This window comes from Clinocottus analis, unplaced genomic scaffold (assembly GCF_023055335.1).
Source record: "Clinocottus analis isolate CAN_PGR_092001 unplaced genomic scaffold, fCliAna1.0.p SCAF_16, whole genome shotgun sequence".
NCBI classification, from domain to species: domain Eukaryota; kingdom Metazoa; phylum Chordata; class Actinopteri; order Perciformes; family Cottidae; genus Clinocottus; species Clinocottus analis.
The window spans coordinates 13,070,786-13,090,308 of record NW_027175887.1 but is presented as its reverse complement, the minus strand read 5'-3'; the positions used below and the strand labels follow the sequence as shown (position 1 = coordinate 13,090,308).

The window sequence follows — 19,523 nt, the reverse complement described above, 5'->3', positions numbered from 1 at the left end:
ATAAAGTAATGAACAAATATTCACAATAAAATGTATTTTTCCATAGCTTTTATTTTTTCCTTTTCACAATTAGAAAACGAGACATGTCAGAGATCGACGTAGTAGATCTCTTGAGCTCAAACAAAAAAACAAGTGCACTTCATAATGCATGAGGTCTCCTAATGCAACTGTAGGCTGAAACATGACAGCTGCTGTTACAAGTACTGTGAGACAACAAATACAATACACCATGTATAATAAAGACTTAGATGGTATGAGGAAGTCAGGATTAATAAGAAAAAATACAAGATCAGATCGGTTGGTGTCAATTCTTTTCAGTGCAAGTTTATTAAGTAGACACCTCTGTGTGTATTTTAACATTACAGCAAAGCAGACAATCCATTCAGCAAAGTCTGATGTGTAACATAGGCCATTATAATGAAACTAATCAAAATTCCAATAATTTTACCGATCATCCTGACATTAATTTATTTATGTTTTTCTTGTACTAACCACCAGCCCAGCAGAAACACATTATACAATCAAAACTTTTTGAAGTGAAGGGTCACAGCATTGTGTGACTGGCAGATTACAGATACATCTGGGGACATCTTGATGGGAAGTACTCTCCCTTTTTGCAACATCAAACACTGCCAGAGCTCTGACTGTGAATGCATCAGCGGGGATGCATCTGTAACCTGCCAGTAAGTGGCCTGAGTGTACTGGGAGTCTATAAGAGCTGTAGTCTGCATAAGTGTGATCATTTTTAAGATTATGCTTTTAGAAACGGGTTTGAACAGCAAAACCTTTCCACGCACAGCTGCTGGTATCATACCTTAATGTAATTGAATATCATGTCCTGCAGACACATTTTGAGGCCTGCACAGCAAAAAGACTTATATGATCTGTGGCACTTCTGCTGTGGACACAGTTTGAAGCAGTTTTTCCTTGAAGAGGTTCTCTTGCAGCCACAATCATCTCCCTTTCCCTTTAGCGTCTCGTTATTGTGCTCACTAGTTACATAGCGGACAGAATTTTCAAATCACACCTAGTAAAATCTGTAAGTTCAACCAGAAAACAAACATGTCACATTGCAAATACTTGGCAGTCTGTTGTTGACTGCCTCTTGATGAAAGCAGCGTCCACGTGTTGGCGTCTGTATCGTGAATCCTTACAGATACAAGCCGTTTCATGCGTAATTCCCCCCCTCCCATCTTGCCTCATCGCAAAGTACGCCCGGCAGTGAGATGACACCTTCCGATGTGAACATTTTGGGGAAAGGCAGGCTGTCGAGTGTGAAATGGCCTTTGCTTCCACCGTCTGTTACCACTTGACGACACGCTCGTCCTCTAGCTTCAGCCTGTCTGTGTTCTGCACTGGTGCACTGCTTGGCTGTGTGTGCAGCTCCAGCACGTCTTCTTCCTCCATTCACATCCGGAGATCAAAGTCCGGCTGCACCTTTTCATTTGGATCGCCCTCCTTATAATATCACACTTAAATTAATGTAGTATGTGTTATGTTCAGCAGCTCATTGTGTTTGTTCTTCCAATATCACACTGGATTAATGTGATCCTCGATAACATTGAATTCATTAGCATAATTAGTGCCAATAGAGATAATGTGACGTGTTACGCAGCAGCACCTTGCATGTCACAGTCTCGCGTTAAGCTTCTTCCGAGCAGTAAATTGATTTTTTAAAACATTTTTTGTGAAAATTTACATCTCATCTCTTTTTTTTTTCTTTCTTCATCGTGACAAAAATCAAACAGCAGCTCTGACATGTCCTCTGAGGCGACTGCAGCCAAGCTTTCATACATTATGCTATAGTAATCTAAACCTGCCATGCATTAAACAGTGAGCATACATGTGAACCTAATGAGATACATATTAAGCTTTCACTAACTTTGATTATTATGTTTAAAGTGAGATAAGTGTAGGCGTCATGCACCCCAAGCACACAGAGAACAACAAGGCCCTCCATGTTTCCTTCATCGTCGTCGTGTCAGAGTCGGTCTTCTTCGTTTACCAGTGAGCTTTCCTCTCTTTGGCAACCAGCTCCAGTAAATGGGAATGGTTGGCATACAGCGGGAAGGACGAGTCAACATCAACCCACTGGACTTGTCCTGCGTCATCGCCAGCTTGCAGCGGCAGCTCGCTCACGCTGTTGCCTACGGTAACAACACAAATATGTCATCGCCCTACAAAAGATGTGTTTGTGGTCACCAGAGAGAAATTGTCTCACGAACACTTTTTTTTTTTTTTTTTTAATGGTTTGCAAATTGCTGGAGCTGTTGTCGCATCAATTAAATTATGTATTTCTAAAGATTTTTTGGGGTCCATAAAATTTTTTTTTTTTAAAATCACAATAAAATTATTGATACCTGATTCATCGTGGAAGTTTACAGCAACCGTCTCCATCCAAGCATTGTCTGTGTTCCTAGGATCATCCACGTAGCCTTTATAGACCTGAAGAAGAAAAAAAAAAAACATATTCTAGTTTTCCTCATAACTAAATTGGTAGGAAACTAGTGAGTGGCCGTCAGCAGCGGACCTGAAACCCTGGCGTTTTGAAGAGTTTGCTGATGCGCTCACTGATCTTTGCCCTCTCTGGTGCAGGGACCGCCAACGAATTCAAGGCTTCTTCCGAGAACTCCCGCTGCAGCGTGAGAGAGACCTGCTCTCCTGGATCGACCATCCCCTACAGAACAATCACACCCACACCAATGAGCAAGCAAATCACGGGAACGTGACATCTCACAAACACAAAACCACTCAAACCCGCACACGTCTTGGCTGTGAATTTATTTTGGTTTGAAAGAGAAATATAGAAGCCACAAACCCCAGGAATGGCCCACTCCCCACAGTCTTTCCTCTTGATGGACACAAACTGCAGGATAGGCCGCTTGGAGACAGAATGAGATATCTTTGCTTTTTTGGCATCTACTTTCCACCTGCCAGACAGTGACAAAACATACATCTGTCCATCGGGTGTTTATGAAAAAAAAAAAAACTGCAAATTTCCTTTTGTCAATTGTGCTTCTTTTTTACACGTCAGGAAACTGTTCCGTTTCACTGATATCACGTTTAGAAGAAGCTGAAATTGCACGGTGGTAATGAGATGCTCACTCCAGTAATGGACTTTGGTTTGGTGAGCAAGTACCTGGATAATACTGATGGGTAAAGTAGAGGAAGGGTTACCTGGTGACAATGGGATCTGCTGCGTGATTGGGTCCCCATCGGCCGAGCAAACCTCTCCCAGTCACCCCTGTGCGTCCATGAGGATTCCTTCACCAGTGAAAAGCAAATTTGCAAGTACATGTATAAGCAGTAAAGAAGAAGAAAAACTATTTAGTAAAGAGCAGATGGAGCATTACAGACCTTACAATTAACCCTCTTCTTGATATGTTTTTTAAACATGTTCCAGTGGAAACAAGCACTTTTCCCAAGTGGTGTTGTTGCAAAGACAAAGTGATAAACTGATCCACAAACTCTCATTACTGGGACATTCTTTTGGACTCATTTTAACCTGTCAAGGCTTGAAAACCAGTGATTGTAGACGTGATTGTTTTTTTTTTGCTGAACTAATCAAACTGAATGAGTGTTAGAACCATTTCTCTTGGTGTGCAATAACTTACAGTGGCTTTCCCTTTTCAATTTTGTAGCCGCCGTCAAAGCTCGTCCTGTCCACACCACCATCGACAGTGTTGAACTTTGCAGAGAAAGAGCTGTGAAAGAAGAAAAAGTCCTCGTCATGAATAAACTCCCGCTGATCTTTGAAAACTAAGAGCATGTTCAACAATCAGAAGGTCTCACAGCAGAGCAGCCAAGAAAATAACTAAATCTACAATTCATTCCACTTACTTAAGTACTAAGATGTGGAACTCACCCAATATCAGGATCCGCCCATACTGGTTTCTTTTCTACTGAAGGGTCGGTGTGGCTGACAGGATTATACTGCGGCCAGTTCTGATTCCAGCCCAACTTGTCATCAGGCACGAGGAAGCGCTTGATCTTGGACCCTGGATACTGGGGGCATCTGGACTTGACATGAAGCGCTGCCGAGGATGGCATTGTCCAGGCACTGGCCGTGTAGAGGTTAACGCAACTGCTGCTGATGGGTCTGATGGTTTGACTGGTCCTGAAAGAAGGAGAAGATGAGCAGCAGATGGCCGGCCTGCAAAGGAAGAAATATGAAACGTAAAAATCCAGTAAGTAAGCCCACATCTGCCTTCCCTGCAGCAGCCCAGGGCCAGCACCGCTCCACATGCACTCCTCATACACACATTGTTCCTCAAGTGATTAGAGCAGACAAGCGTCTTTGGGTACTAAGAAAAGCGCTATTTCAGATTGAAGCATTATTATGATGTCTGCAAGTGTGGGATGCTGCTAATACGGCAAAAAAAAATTCTCCTTGGGGATTAATAAAGTACTTTTTAGTTCACTTTTCATTCATTCATTATTATTATAAATATTCTGGTATAAACTGACATTTAAATTCATCAGTGTAATAATATCATGACATACTGCATACACATCTGTTGCCTAAAGTAATGGTATCAAAATATATATATATATTGTACATCGATATAAAAACAACAAATGGTGTCTACTGTAACATTGAATTACATATCCCCTGGCAGTGTTTAAGGACAGAATCAGCAACTAAAGAACATGACTATGTCTACTTTCGATTACAGTCAAAATTGTCCCATAATGTCAAATAGTCAACGCTTCTAGTTGAACCTTAACGATCGTTATACTGTACATACCTGACTCCGTTGGTGCAGACTGTATACGGAAGTCCGAGGAGAGTGAACGCGAGACGAATCCGGCCGATCCAATGTCGTCGTAGGACGAAATGTACCATTCCTTGAGAAAAAGAAAATCAATAGTCCTAAATCACACAACAGGCATGCAGCGCCGAGTAACCAGGAAGTGCACCGCGCGACGCTGTGTCGTCTGCAAAGGGGTGTGGTCACTCGTTTCCATGGTGATACGATTATTATTTACGTCTCTCACAGAGGAATACAAAAAAAGTGGAGAAACATACGTATTGAAACCGATGCCCTATATTTTATATCTAAAACGTTATTATAGACTTATAAATTATAGACTTTAAAAAAACATAATTGTGTTGCACCTTTTTGTGCTTATGCTTCATTTATAATTTGTAAAACATTCCGTTGTAAATGAGTGTAAATTATTAACAGTATTTACAAACATCAGTTGTTTACTAGGTTAAAAGATGACAATTCAAAGCTGTGAGTCCTTGTCAAGAAAAGCACGAGGATTAACAACATGGAATAAATAAGAACATGTTAATACTATTATTGGACAATGTCAATCATTTGTAAAAGTTGCTCTACAGACGTATTTAATTACTCAAACTAACCATATCAAATAACACATATAATCTCATTTAATCTATTTTATATTTGCAATATCCATTTTAACCATTATTTGTCAATACAAATTGGGACTTGAAAAAACTGTTTTCCTATATAAGTACATCTCACATAAACACATATACATTATTATAATATTAATAATAATATATCATATATTTACTGTCAAATATAATCAAAGCATCCTGTTTTTATGACATAAATCGCAACATACAAAGAAGTCCTTGGACAGGCAAACAAACCGTACTAAAACATGACGGTGGTGGGTGGCGTACAGGGGTGGATAACTACGTAGAAATCGATAAAATGACTATTTGGTCATGAAGTCTGTTTTTCTTGTCACAACAAGCAGCATGCAACATATCTCGGCACGCCCACTCGTAGCTGCTGCTGCGTGTTTATTTTGCAGATTGCGCTTGTTTCGTTTCATCAGCGGAGCTGCACGGGCGGTGCCTCTAGCCGACGGAGGCGACTCCGCCCAGACGAGCCACCCTCACGAACACATCTAACGCACCTGTATTACCGTAGTTTGGCACGCGCATTTACGCTCGGCGCTGAGACCAAATCCGGGCTCGCGCACGAAATCCATTTACACTCCGGTAGTAGAGAGGGCCCCGGTCGAGTCTCTGTGCGCCGTCAGTGAAACAATCCGTTCGCTCGAAGCGCCGTGCAGACATTAAAACCGATCTGAGAGCAGCGGCGGTTCCTCAAAGAAACACATTGACAGAGAGGGAGCGGTTTGGAGAGGAAGAATGGCGGATTCATGCCCAGGCAGCACCGCGACGGTCGGGGCCGCAGGCTCCAACAGCGTCGCCGCTGCTGCCGTTGCCGCTGCCGGGGCGGCTGGCACGGTGGCGCAGGATGGAGCGCCCGCAGCTGCGGGACCCAAGGCCGAGTCCGTGAAGGGCCAGATTTTTGACGTAGGCCCCCGCTACACGAACCTGTCTTACATCGGGGAAGGGGCGTACGGAATGGTCTGGTGAGTTGTGCTCGTCTTCTCCGCAGGGCCACCGTAGTGTCCAACGTTATATGATAAAAAAAAAAGTGCTAGCTAACGTAAGCCGTTTGTTTGCAAATACCGCGAGCCAGCTAATCCTAACCGCAGGAGTCAACATGCGGCGTTTAGTGAACTTGAGCGCGGTGTCGACGTGTGTGTTTCAACCTGCTGCCCGGTATTCAGACGCTGTTGAACCCGAAGACAGCTCGTGTTGTGGTTAGCGGGTTAGCTCGCTAGCTACAGGCGTGGCTATGAGCTTTACAGGAAACAAGATCGGGAGTGATTGCGCAGGACGGAGGTCGCTATCTGATGAGAAATCTGTTTGCAGACTGCATTAAAACCGCACATTTTAGTTAGTTATCGCCTTAGTTATCTAACACTTCCGGCACCAGCCTGCAGACTTCATTCATCTCTATTTGAATTCTGATTTGTTAAACGTTAAAGCTGCAGAAAAAAAACCTGCTGCAGAGGATGCAGTGTGTATTTTTTTGTCAGTAGTCGCGAGGCCTTTCCTCGCGTGTTGCGAGATTCACAGCCTTGTGTGGTCATGTGTATGCAACCCTGTTGCACTTGACATTAATGCTAAGTCATTGCAAAGGAGGGTGAAGCTGTGGGCGCGATCAGATGTGAAGGTGGATATTTAGCGTTAGAACCGAGGCGCACACGTCCATCTCAACAAGATCACTGTCCTTCTCAAACAGACATGTGTCAGCACATTGTCAACACCCAGTGGTTGGTACAGTGAAAGAACACAACAATCTGTTTAGGTCTTAGGATCCACACTATATCGTTGTCCAGGGTACACAGATGCTTTGTCTCCGGATGTGCCATCAATGGATGTTTTTTTTACTCTGTGTTTGTGTCACAGCATTTGAGCAAAGGTTTTACAAGCATGTGAACTTGCCCAGTTTACGCAGTGTGTTGTGCAATAGGAAAACATGCCTTCACCAATGGGGAAGATGTGATATAACTGGTGTTCCCGTTGAAGTGTCTGCATTAAAAAAAAGTGTATATATTTATTTTTTTTCTCACAAAGGGACGTAGAATTCAAGGGTCCCAGAAACGCACTATTCCCAGCTGCTCTCAGCCTCCATGTACTCTCCACCTACACCCCACTGACACTGCACCTACACACCTACATTAGCGCTCAACAGATCTCAGCAGAAAGACGAGTCGCACGTGCATCTTGCCTGTGGAGAAAGTCTGCTACGCCCTTTTTAGCCCCAAGTGTCTGATAACGTCATTGTGTGTGGATTGAACCAAGTGTAATATGAGACTTGTTTTGTGCTTCTTTCCGCATCCACCCTATCCAGCTCTGCCATGGACAACGTCTCAAGCTCGCGTGTAGCCATCAAGAAAATCAGCCCATTTGAGCACCAGACATATTGCCAGCGCACACTGAGGGAAATCAAGATCCTGCTGCGTTTCCACCATGAGAATATCATCGGCATCAACGACATTCTCAGGGCACGGCACATTGACAGCATGAGGGATGTGTATCCTTTTAAGAAGTGGCGGGCCATGAATTATCGACCTGGACTTTGTGTGCTGTGTGATATCGTATACATAAATACGCGCATGACGGGATGCTGTGTCATTAACGGACGATATGTAGTCCACATCAACAACCAGTCACATTTAGTAAGAACATGACACAACAATCCAACAAAATTGTGGAACTAAAACACTTAAGAGCATGAGCCACGAACAGAAGGAGCCGTAAAATTTGGATTATAAGCAGCTACTTGTTTATTTAATTTTTTTCTCAACTTTGACTTTTGCAGTTGATTTGTGGATTTTTCCAATTCTAAATTTAGCAGCAGTTTGGAACTTCCTCGGGTGAGCGTGGTGGCATCCTCGGTGGGTGCCGGCGGAGAGCCAAGCGGGGTGAAAATAGACAACAGAAAAAGCAGTTCACTTAATAAAACAAACTCCAGCCACCTCTCTTTGGTAGCAAACAGTTCAATCACGTAGTTGTTCAGTTTATGGGTGCGCTTCATGGAGGCAAGTGAGGATCATCACTGCCAAACACGCCCATAACCCTCCTTGAGAAAGACGTAAAGTAAAGCCGCCACTGAGTCTGTTTCTCCTGCTCCTTCAGCCAAACACTAAACATGTCATAACTTCTCTTATGGTTTAGCCTGAGCTCTTCTTACACCGAATAAGTTCTGCTAGCAGCTAGGTAGCTTTCTGTTGACAGAAGTCACCGACATATCACAGCGCATGTTATTGGTGACATACTTCCAGGCCACTTCACAGGCGCTGGCATGGCAAAGAATACACCCAGCATGTCAAACTAAAGATTTAATCGTTTGAAGAATATGATAATCACAACAACCTCCCCATGTACTTTACTCTGCAAAGGCTAGGAGGCCTCACAGGCTTTACAGCGAAGGTCGTCCTGCATTTGTGTCACTTGTTCCGCAAGCATAGATTGAATCAAACTTTTCTAAACACTCAAATGTTTTTAACTTAAATATCTGGTTGTAATGCATTCAAAAACTGGCTACCAAAACAACTTTTGAAGAGTACTTTATTGCAACAGCTTTGCTTTTTCATTTGAACTGTGTCAGAGAATTGACAATTCTGCGGCGGCTACACCAAACAAAAAACAAGCAGTTATTAATCCAGCTTTCAGTCCGTTTACTCTGTGCCTTCTTGTCGAGCCTCAACACTTCAGTGTTATGGGGTAATAAGGAGGAAAACTTTGAGGCAATAATGTTTCTTGTGGCCGGCATGGCTGGACAAACTACATTTTCGGGCTAAATATGGAGTATTTGTTTCTAAAACAGTTTTTAGTTGCTGGGCGTTACTGATCATTTTACATTACAGTTTGTGTTATGAGATTTTCTGGAATGGCATTGTAAACATAAATGCAAATATTTCAACTTGATTTACAATTACAAAAATAAGAAATAATGTGATGTCTAGGCATACATTATGTTTGTCTGGCATCTTCTCAAATTGCTCCTTTTGAGTATTTGAACTAGTTTAGATCCACATTCAGATCAGTCCTCTCAGACTCAGTGATTGTCGTTATGTTCAGAGCAGTGGACTGAAGGTTTGGCCAAACGGCTGCACGCGACGGCCGTTTCTCTGTGAAAAGAGGCTTTGTCCACTTTAAATGAAATGTGTGATGTCCTCGTATTGTTTTTGAAGTTTAGTCTCTTTTAGTTGCTCTACTTTGTTGATGACTTGAGATGTTTGCTGATATGAGCAGATGTAACCAAATCCAGGGGACAGCAACAGCCCCACTTTTCACGTTTTATTCTGTTTGGAGCTCAGCTGGTGGCAGCATTGCACGCTAGGCTTTCTTCCATCAACAAGACGAAGAGTCTACAGCTACATATTAGCATTTTAGAGAAAAGCTGACGTTTTTCCCAGCTATAATGTTTACCGTGGTACATCTTAGTTTAGTGTGCTCGTATCCATGTGGCTCTAAACACAAAATACAACTTAGGCTGCTGTTCAGAAACCCGGAGGAACAAATTGAATGTGCCTATTGTTGATCAATCTGACTAAAGTGAAATATAAGTCTAGAATACTTTTATTTGTCTTCATAAACATATATTGCTAAATACTTGAAATTGATTTCAGAGCGGTGCTTATGTTTCTCCTGGTGTCAGTAAACGCTGTCAGCCCTCTTGGTTGTCCGCCTTGACCCGCGCGTCCTTCCAGCTACATCGTGCAGACCCTGATGGAGACGGACCTGTACAAGCTGCTGAAGACCCAGAAGCTGAGCAACGACCACGTCTGCTATTTCCTCTACCAGATCCTGCGAGGCCTCAAGTACATTCACTCGGCCAACGTGTTGCACCGTGATCTCAAGCCCTCCAACCTGCTCATCAACACCACCTGTGACCTCAAGGTACACACACAGACACACACACCCCCAACCCATCTTTTCTGGTAACTATATTACTCTATCCTTTTTTATAATTTTGTCCTGCAACAACAACAAAAAAGACACATTTTTGGTATTTGACTTAGCAAACATAGTTGCATAATAGTGGAAATTCTGCACTTGTAGGTTTTAAATGTAGTTTAGGTGTGAAACATTCCCTCTGGTTCAAAGTCAATACGTAGTAACTGGTACACTTCAGTTTTAGAAGTTAGTTAAAAAGAGGATTTAAAGTTGACTGCTTATTTTTATTTAGCTAAAACATTTTTACACAATACGCTTTTTGTTTATTGAACCATTGGTACAAGTTGTAAATTACAGCGCTCCACAAGATTGAAAAAGAATCTCAGGAATGTTGGATGTGGGCGACGGCTTGACCTCAGCCCTTCCTGACTTGTCATGACCCCTCACTGATCGGGGAACGGTTGAATTATAAAATATGAACGCTGAATCAAATGTATTATATGCAGAAACTTGCAGATACTTTATATCAAACTACTCTCAGACGGATTGTGACGTCCATTTCTCTGGAGGCATTTCCCATCTCGATTCCACTTCAAGCTGTCTCCCTTTCCAGCTGAAGAGGGAAAAACATTTTACTAATAGATTTCACCATAAAACTTCCCCAGTTGATTACTTTCATAAAGACAATTATGTTTTCTGTATCAACTTTTCTGAAATTGTACATTTTGATATGCAAATGAGGTATTATCAAATGCTGACCTTGTGGTGAATTTAATCTGAGATTAATTTCAGCCTTGCTTTTATTTACGGAGTGCCTGGCTGTCTTTTTCAAAAACTGAAATCAGCGCTGTGAACTCTCATCGGAGCCATGAGGCTTTATCTTTGCCGTGTTGAACAGCTCCAGCGAACACTTGTGAACTCTCAGCAGCCGACCACCAATCCCTGGATTAGTTGATCATGTGGGAGGAGTGAAGAACAAAGGCAGCACATGTTGCAGCTGCTTTCTGACACATTCCCCTCCGCAAAAACCCCCCAAAATATCAATATAAACCTTTATTACAGCAGCTATATGTTACATATTGTATTTGTACCACTGATAATGTGCCAATTTCATATTCCCGTTTAATATATGTATTGTAATACTTAAAATTGATATAGCATACTTGAGCTACACATAATAATAATTAAGAAGGAGGAATAACATTTGAGAGACGCATAAAACTGGGAACTAGTAGCGCTGTATCTAAAGGTTTAAGGAAGTTGTCCTTACTCAGGCTCAGTGGCTTAAGTCTATGAGTGTTGGACCTGCTTGTATGAATATGAAGTTTCTGACCTCTGACCCTTTTGTGTCTTCCTCAGATCTGTGATTTTGGCCTGGCACGGATAGCCGACCCTGAGCACGACCACACCGGCTTCTTGACCGAGTACGTGGCCACGCGTTGGTACAGGGCTCCAGAAATCATGCTCAACTCAAAGGTGTGTGTGAGAAGCCGGTGTGGATTCTGGTTTGGAACGGACAGCGTCTCAGTTTGTTGACTATTTGCATTGTGTGTATGTGTGTCTTAGGGCTACTCCAAGTCTATTGACATCTGGTCAGTGGGCTGCATCCTGGCTGAGATGTTGTCCAACAGGCCCATCTTCCCCGGGAAACACTACCTGGACCAGCTCAACCACATACTGGGTGAGTTTTTACTCATTTCTACAAAATGTGAAAACTATTTGAAGCACCATGTATTTTTATTTAAAGGGACAGTCAGTCACATTTGCATCTACTCAGATTGTGTTTATTTGCCCCCGTGGTGCCGTTTGAATTAGTTGTAATTTAAAAGCATGTACTTACAACCTTTTCAAAATTCTTCCCTCGAGTAACTCAACCTTTTGACAAGCGAACTTAACCAGCTTCAAGTAACTAGAGTGAGGCGTGGCTGGGTGGGGAAATGGGGCGTTCAGTGGCCTTATTGTAAAACGACCCTCGCTCTCCTCTGTGTGCAGGCGTCCTCGGCTCTCCGTCTCAGGACGATCTGAACTGCATCATCAACATGAAGGCGAGGAACTACCTGCAGTCCCTGCCTCATAAACCCAGGATCCCCTGGGAAACCCTCTACAAGGCGGACACAAAGGGTAATAGCAGCACACCACATTATTTGTTCGTAAGCCAGGAACGCGAGGGGAGGAAATAAAACGTATATATAACCAGGAGCAACATATCCATAGAGCTCTGTGTGGCCCATCGTCAGCTGTGTATCCACACTAACGTACACACTGGTGGCTGGAACAGGTCGAATGCAGCAGCAGGTTCATAAACCTGAAGAAGGCTTGTAATGTGTGATTATCTGTTTGTCAGATGATCTGTACAAAGCTGCTTCATAAGATTTTTGTTTTTGTTTAAGCATGAATGAGAGAAAGTTTAGTGCTTCAAACAAGAACATCCAGTAACGTGATAATGTCACATTGTAACATTTTCATGACATTATTAAATGTGTGTTCAAATTCTATTGAAATGATAACGACTCGTTATGGTTATTTAGCTTTGTGGGACAATAAAATCCCACTTAGTAGAACTCTAACTTTTAATTTGTACATTAAAATTTCCAGCGATTTTATTAAAAAAAAAAAAAAAAAAAGCTGAGAGGATCTCGTCATCACTTTTCAAGAAGTGGCACCCTTTTGTCTTCTATTGTCTGTTCTTTCTACACAACATTAGTGGAGAGTTGTGCAGGATGTGGGTGGGGGAAAAGAAAATAGGAAATATGTTAACTGGAAACCCAGCAGTTTGTCGGCTTAAGTAAATAATTAGAACTTCATTTTTAACGTATATGACTGTACTAACTGAAGCTCTTGTTGAATCTGACACAGCTCTGGACCTGCTGGGTCGCATGTTGACCTTTAACCCTGTAAAGCGCATCAGCGTTGAGGAGGCCCTGGCTCATCCTTACCTGGAGCAGTACTACGACCCCTCAGATGAGGTACGCAGGGATGGAGCCCCTTATCTCGTGGCGATTTGATCAATTATTCCACTATTCCTGCAGCAAAATCTACAATCGGTGAAAATGACTTGCATGTTGCTTTGAGAAAGATGTTGTAAGAGGTGAAAAGCTGTGAATCTGAACGGTGCCTTTTCATTCTGTCAATATTATATATTCTGCTGTCTACAGAGGAAAAACATACTTAATAATATTATATTCCATTTCTGCCAATAGATCCACCTCAATGCCACACGCTGCTCCTTTTATTTATTTATGAGATTTGCATAAATGTCGTAGGCAGTCGGGCCTTTTTTCATTCAAACATGTTTGTCATTGTTTTCAATCATGAGCCAAGATTTAATTGTGAGCCTTTTCCTGCCTTGTGCTGGGAAGCCTCTTAGCTCTGTTCGGAATGCAATTAGCCTCCCGTTTTCTCCCGGGTTCAGCTGGAGGGAGGGAGGGAGGGAGGGAGGGAGGGAGAGAGGGAGGGAGAGAGAGAGAGAGAGAGGGAGAGGGACGGATGGTAAAGAACGTAATCACATCTCGGTTTACGTCAGCGTGGACTGAATCCTTCTGCTGCCCTGTAGAAATTGTCTCCTTTCATGTTTTTATTCTTGTATCCTGTATCCCCACTTTGAAGCATTAGTCTTAGAGCCTAATTTTGATTTAAATTAAATCTGCCCTTTGTATGTTGACGTCTATATAGCATGTTGCAACAATGCTTTTCTCGATTTTACCACCAAGACTTTCTTTTAAAAGCTAAAACTGAATGAAATGGCTCTCCGGCTTTAGTGGACGGTGTGTTTGTGTATGTTTTTAATGTGTATGTGTGTGTGTTTGTGTGTAGCCGGTAGCAGAGGAGCCCTTCACTTTCTCCATGGAACTGGACGACCTTCCCAAAGAGAAGCTGAAGGAACTGATCTACGAGGAAACTGCTCGTTTCCAGGAAACCTACCAGGGCTCCTGAGACACACAGGTACGTGAACAAGGCTGCTGACTTTGCATTCAAACACACAAACACACACACACACGGTCATGTCACGAGGTTCTGCTGTTACCGGTTGCAAATCGCAGACATATTTTAGAAGGTGTATCTCCTAGGTATTATAGGTTCTTCACCTGAGGATGCAGCTACAAATCCAGCTGGTTTTCATTGTTTAAAGTTTTACTGAATGGTAAGAGGCTACATTATGTCGCCCCTTACATCTTTCAGTAAACGGGAACACACACGTGAGCTGGAAAATAAATAGATGAGAATCAGCGTTGTGTTCTGTTGAAGAGAACCGTAACCCCATGTCCGACTCTGTTTCTCAAAAACGGGAAGGGCCCTGAAGAGACTTTGTTGTGATCGTAGACCACTAGATGTCAGTGGAGCAAATGCCATTAATGTTCACTGTTCACTCTCATTTAGTTAAAAGACAATAGTAAATATAAATATGTGGCTCTGAACCAAAGATTTATTATCTTTGGTTCATATGAAGGGAGGGAATTGGTCTGAACGTGGACTCTGGAAATGTAAAACATGTCCAGGAGCAGCTACATATGATTTAAAAATGACTCTTATTATCTTTTCCTTTAGTGTGTGTCGTCAGGGGCCGGTGAATGCGGAATGCGTTTCCATTCAATTTAAAAAGACGCATCAGATTTCTTTTCACTTTATTATGAAACTTTTTATTTCAAATACTTGAGTAATGATCGCAGTATCGTCTTAAAACCTCAACGTTCTCAACAAATGACTTACTTGGGGTCTTAAATTTGACCGTTAAACACAAGGGGGCAGACTGTCGCTGTAACAGAATCATAGGTTTCACAGCCGCTTTTATCTGCAGGGACCACCAACATCGACACACAATGAAATTTCCTCGCCTTAACTTTAACCGTCTACCGTTCAAGACTGTTAGATTTAGCAAAGACACTTACTTCTTGGTCTGAACTCCTTTGGATGCAGTATTCTGCAGGTTTAATTGTGACTGTAATGGACATTTGGGTCGCACATTTTAATTCTGCTTCATTTATCTCTCAACAAATGTGAGTGTGGGGGTCTGCTCTTGTAGGAAGTGATGGGATGATGGGACAATGAGGCATAGTATTTATTATAAGTGGGACCTAAGTGCATTTTTTTTCTTATCTTCTTTTAGCTTTAAAGAGTGACAAAGCTACAGAGGCTTTGAACAAGAAGACCCCCAAACGACATGCTAAAACAAAAAGAAAAAAATGCATCTTCAAGAAACCAAGAGAAAACAAGAAATGAACATTTAACTGCTTATCTTTCCATTTTCTACTGCAAGAGAGCTAAGTTTAACTTTGATTTCTGTGGTTGGGTGGGGTGGTAGGGTCTGTTGTACTCATACTGTTTCAGTTTTGTCCATGTTGGACTCTCCCTCCTCTCACCTCACATTTGTTTTCCTGTTAAAAGTCTTGCCTCATCCTGTCCCATCTCCAGTAACTCTCTGTTCCCCTCCCGTCCGGACCTTTCTCTCCTGCACCTGTTGCTGATCTGTCAGTCTGAGCTCTCTCTGTCGCTGCCTCTCATATAAACTACTGTATTAACCAACACCATAACTCTCTCTTGTCTTGCTCCATGTAAATTACAACCTGGAAAAATTGAGGGCTAAAAGAACGGGGATGCTAATCGGGTGTGTATGTACATACAAATATATAAAAGCTTTTTTTTTTTGTTTTCTTTAAAGTGTTCTCGTCGCAGTTTTTGTTTGTACACTGTTGTGAAAGTGTTTTCAGATCAGTTCAGAGTCGTATCTATGTTTTGGGGTTTATATTTGCAAGTAATTATTCTTTTTTGAACACTTGGTTTTGAGGCGAATATTCAATGTTTCTACTGGCATGTTGGCAGGTTTCTAGATTTCTTTGTCGTCGCTCTTTTTTTTTTTTTTTTTCTTCTAAAAACAAACTGTGTATGATCATATGAATGCATGCATTCCTGAAATCAACCAAAGTGGCATAAAGATGCAGGAAACTTGGCTGGGGAGCAACGAAGGAATAATCTGTGGGTTTTTTAATCGTACCGTAGACGCATCTCTTGACCGTGAACCTTTTTTTAAGGGCAGACAAACCGAATTCCCCCTTCACGTGTGGAAAGACGGTTATATTCAGGAGGCGCTAAATGATTGGACCAAAGTAGAGATTAAAAGGCATTACGTATAGTTTCTAAAATTATACGTTCATTTAGAGAAGTGATGCACGCGCCCCATTTTCCAGAACGTTGTTTGTTTTTTATGGTGGATGCAGAAACTGTGCTGATGTGAGACGCTGTTCAACATTATTGTAGGACTGTATGGTCCTTATTTCTTATAGCTGATCCAGAGTCAGTGTTCCCCTTTACATACTAAATTACATTTCTGATACAAATGCATCACACGGTGAATTACTCGGAGCGGCCCTCGTTTCCCGGCTCCTCTCGATCCTAAACTTCAGCGAATCCTTCGTTTGCAGAGCCGCGAACACGCTACATACGTTGTTCTGGAAGATGGGGCCAGGTTGACGTCGGCGTTTCCATCCCACCGCGCTGTATTTTTCTTTTGTACTGCGTTTCTATCTGCTACCGTTTGATTTAGAATGACTGTACGGAGTCAAACGTGTACACAGGCCGGGACCCGACTGACGCCGACGGCCCGGATCTAACCGCATTCATGTTTTCAATGTGGCCATCCTTAAATGCGGTCTCGAGAAGTGCACTTTCCCAACGAGCATTTTCTGATGATGATCTTTCTGGCTCATTGACGCAAGTGTTTGAATGTAAACGGCCCGAGTTACTGGAGTCTGTCACTGCAGCTTAGTGTTCGCCATTTTTATACAAGAGCAGCTCCTCTTCTTCAACTACGAAGAATTTAAAAAAAAACACAAAAAAATAGGGTCATACGGGATGGAAAGCTTCACATTTCAACAACTTGCATCTTTAAGACTGTTGTTTATCAGAGTATTCAGAAAAGTTGTTTCCCAGTTGTAACTATGACTTTGTCATTGATGTGAGCGTCATTTAAAAAAATCCCATAATAGTCAAACCAGGAATGTCGGAGTGCTGTACAGTTGTTCCTGCTCGGGGCATCTCCACCTCCTGGTCGTGCAGTTTATAAACCCTCTCCCCTCTCTGCCTGTGTGTCTCTTTTGCTACCTGTGAGCATACTGGATGTTTATTCTGCAATGTGGGTGATTTTTTTTTGATTTTTTTTTTTACACGTTTCTTTGTGTGCATGTGTATTTCGTCCGTGTCCATATGTTCTCGTCAGTGGCTGCTCCCTCCTCTCTGTTCTGGATGTGACTGCTAACGGCTGCTCGGGTCCAGCTCCGTCACCAGCTCCGTCTGCACTAATTTCTGCCTGTTGCACTGGGACCAGTAGAGAAGCCCCCTTAAAATGGACCAACACATGCACTGGATCCTCCCCCTCTCCTTCTCTCTCTCCCGCTCTCTCTTTTTCTCTCCAAGGGCAGGCCTGTGATGCTAATAGACTCCAGATCTTGGGGGCGCTCACCGGCTTCGCCCTCTTACAGCAAAAATCATTAATTTGTTTTTACGGGCTCGCGTCATGGGGCTGTTTCTCCTCAGAAGCCATAGCCAGCACTCTGGGATCGGTGTGAGGCTTTCTGGTGCATGTGGTGATGCGCATACTTTGGTTCAACCTCCCCGACTCTCGCCACGCTTTACTCAAAGGGCTGCCCCCCACTTCTCCTCCCCCTTATCACTGACTTTGCTCCCACTTTTCTCCCCTCCCCCCTCCACCAGAAAATCATTGCCCCCCCTCCCACACCCACTCTCCCCGACTCTCCTGGATCACAGATCATGGACGGTCACACATGCAGGAAACTCGCATAACTCAATCAGCACGTCTGCACTTTGTCTTTCCAGCCACGCTCTCTCGTGTGTGTGTGCGTGCGTGTGTGTGTGTGTGTGCGCTCACTGATCGTCTGCAGTAAATTATGTACAAGTGTTTGTGTGTATCTGCTCATCAGTAACATAAAGCCAAGACCTTTTCTTCTCTTTCTCTCGTGTGTGTGTGCGTGTGCGTGTGTGTTTTTCGGGCCCTGTCCCTGCAGCCACTTGTGCTTTTTTACATTTTACTTTTCAACCGACATAAAAACAGTCGCACAGACATTTTGTATGCGCTTCATATGTATATTTGGTCACCAGTCCACCAGGCCCAGCTTGCTTTCCCTTCTTTTCTTTTTTGTCTTTCTTCTTCTTCCTCTCTCTCCAACCGACCTGCCATCAGACCAAACATCTCACTGGGTAACCATGAGAACGAACCAGGAGGACCACATTTTGCAATCCTCCTGACACATATAAACACACGTACACACACAGACACTTCCTCTCTCTTTCTGAGGAGTGTGTTTGTGGAAGTTGCACTTAAACACACCACATACATTCACACAGTACGACGAGTCTAACGGCCGTCATGAGGCCTGTTTCCAGATATTGTTGTTTTTAAATGGCTGTTCTTATTATTGCTATTGTTGTTGTTATATTGGTGAGTTGTTGTATTTTTTTTTTTTTTTTTTTTTTACATTAAAGGGAGTTAAAGTTGTATTTTTTTCTTAATAATTAGGATGTTTTTGTTTGTAATTTTTCTTCCTTATTTCTCTTCTGGGCGTGATTATTATTGGCAGTGTTCAATCTTTCTGAAACTTTTTTTTTTCTTTGATTTCCCCCTCCAAGATCTTGTAAGGAATTATTTTAAAAGGAGATATACGTAGATTGTCAAAGAGATATGAGTTATTGAGGGTTATAGTCTGTATATTCTATGGGTATTATGAATTAAACGATTAACAAAGAAACAGAATTATATACATATAATTAAATAAAATTTCCTGATACTGTTACGACTGTGTGGATGCTTTTTTCTTTGGTCTTTTGTTCTCTTTTCCTTTCATGGAACTCCATTTTGCAAACTAATGGTCAAACTTCAGAAGATTAAAATAAAATGTGGCACAAAGTTTCCTAGATATCGACTATCTTAAGGACTAATTTAAATTCTGGTTCTTGCCCAAGTAAAAAAAAACATGGCTGACTGAGTCAAGCAACTGCCACCCTCGCACAATAGGAAGGTGCTCGATAGTCGGCTTTCTGCTATGAGAACCTTTGAATGAAGTGACTTCACAATCATGAAAAAAAAATTAAGGCTGAGTGATATGGTCAGAATCGGAAGCATTTATTGCCACGTATGTTTTCACATACAAGGAATTTGTCATTGCGGGTGGTGCATACGTTTTTTTTAAATGGACGGAGTGGAAGAAATGGGAGCATGTTTAAATTTTCAATAGAATATACAATTTAAATAAAGTGCACTGACCAACAG

The 19,523-nt window shown here is 42.3% G+C and overlaps 2 protein-coding genes across 2 annotated transcripts; one reads left to right on the top strand and one right to left on the bottom strand.

Moving 5' to 3' along the window:
- Positions 1–48: 48 nt before the first annotated feature.
- Positions 49–6,114, bottom strand: nudt9 (nudix (nucleoside diphosphate linked moiety X)-type motif 9). Its single transcript, XM_068579438.1, has 9 exons — positions 5,899–6,114; positions 4,749–4,848; positions 3,866–4,153; positions 3,615–3,704; positions 3,178–3,264; positions 2,819–2,930; positions 2,531–2,677; positions 2,361–2,445; positions 49–2,147 (listed from the first exon to the last, which is right to left on the bottom strand). The coding sequence occupies exons 1-9, from the start codon at positions 5,924–5,926 to the stop codon at positions 2,002–2,004; spliced, it is 1,083 nt and encodes a 360-aa protein (XP_068435539.1). The 5' UTR covers positions 5,927–6,114; the 3' UTR covers positions 49–2,001.
- Positions 5,950–19,047, top strand: mapk3 (mitogen-activated protein kinase 3). The gene is made up of 9 exons (XM_068579437.1): positions 5,950–6,363; positions 7,695–7,877; positions 10,060–10,249; positions 11,606–11,722; positions 11,813–11,927; positions 12,239–12,367; positions 13,103–13,212; positions 14,060–14,188; positions 15,351–19,047. The coding sequence occupies exons 1-8, from the start codon at positions 6,137–6,139 to the stop codon at positions 14,177–14,179; spliced, it is 1,191 nt and encodes a 396-aa protein (XP_068435538.1). The 5' UTR covers positions 5,950–6,136; the 3' UTR covers positions 14,180–14,188; positions 15,351–19,047.
- The last annotated feature ends 476 nt before the right edge of the window (positions 19,048–19,523 follow it).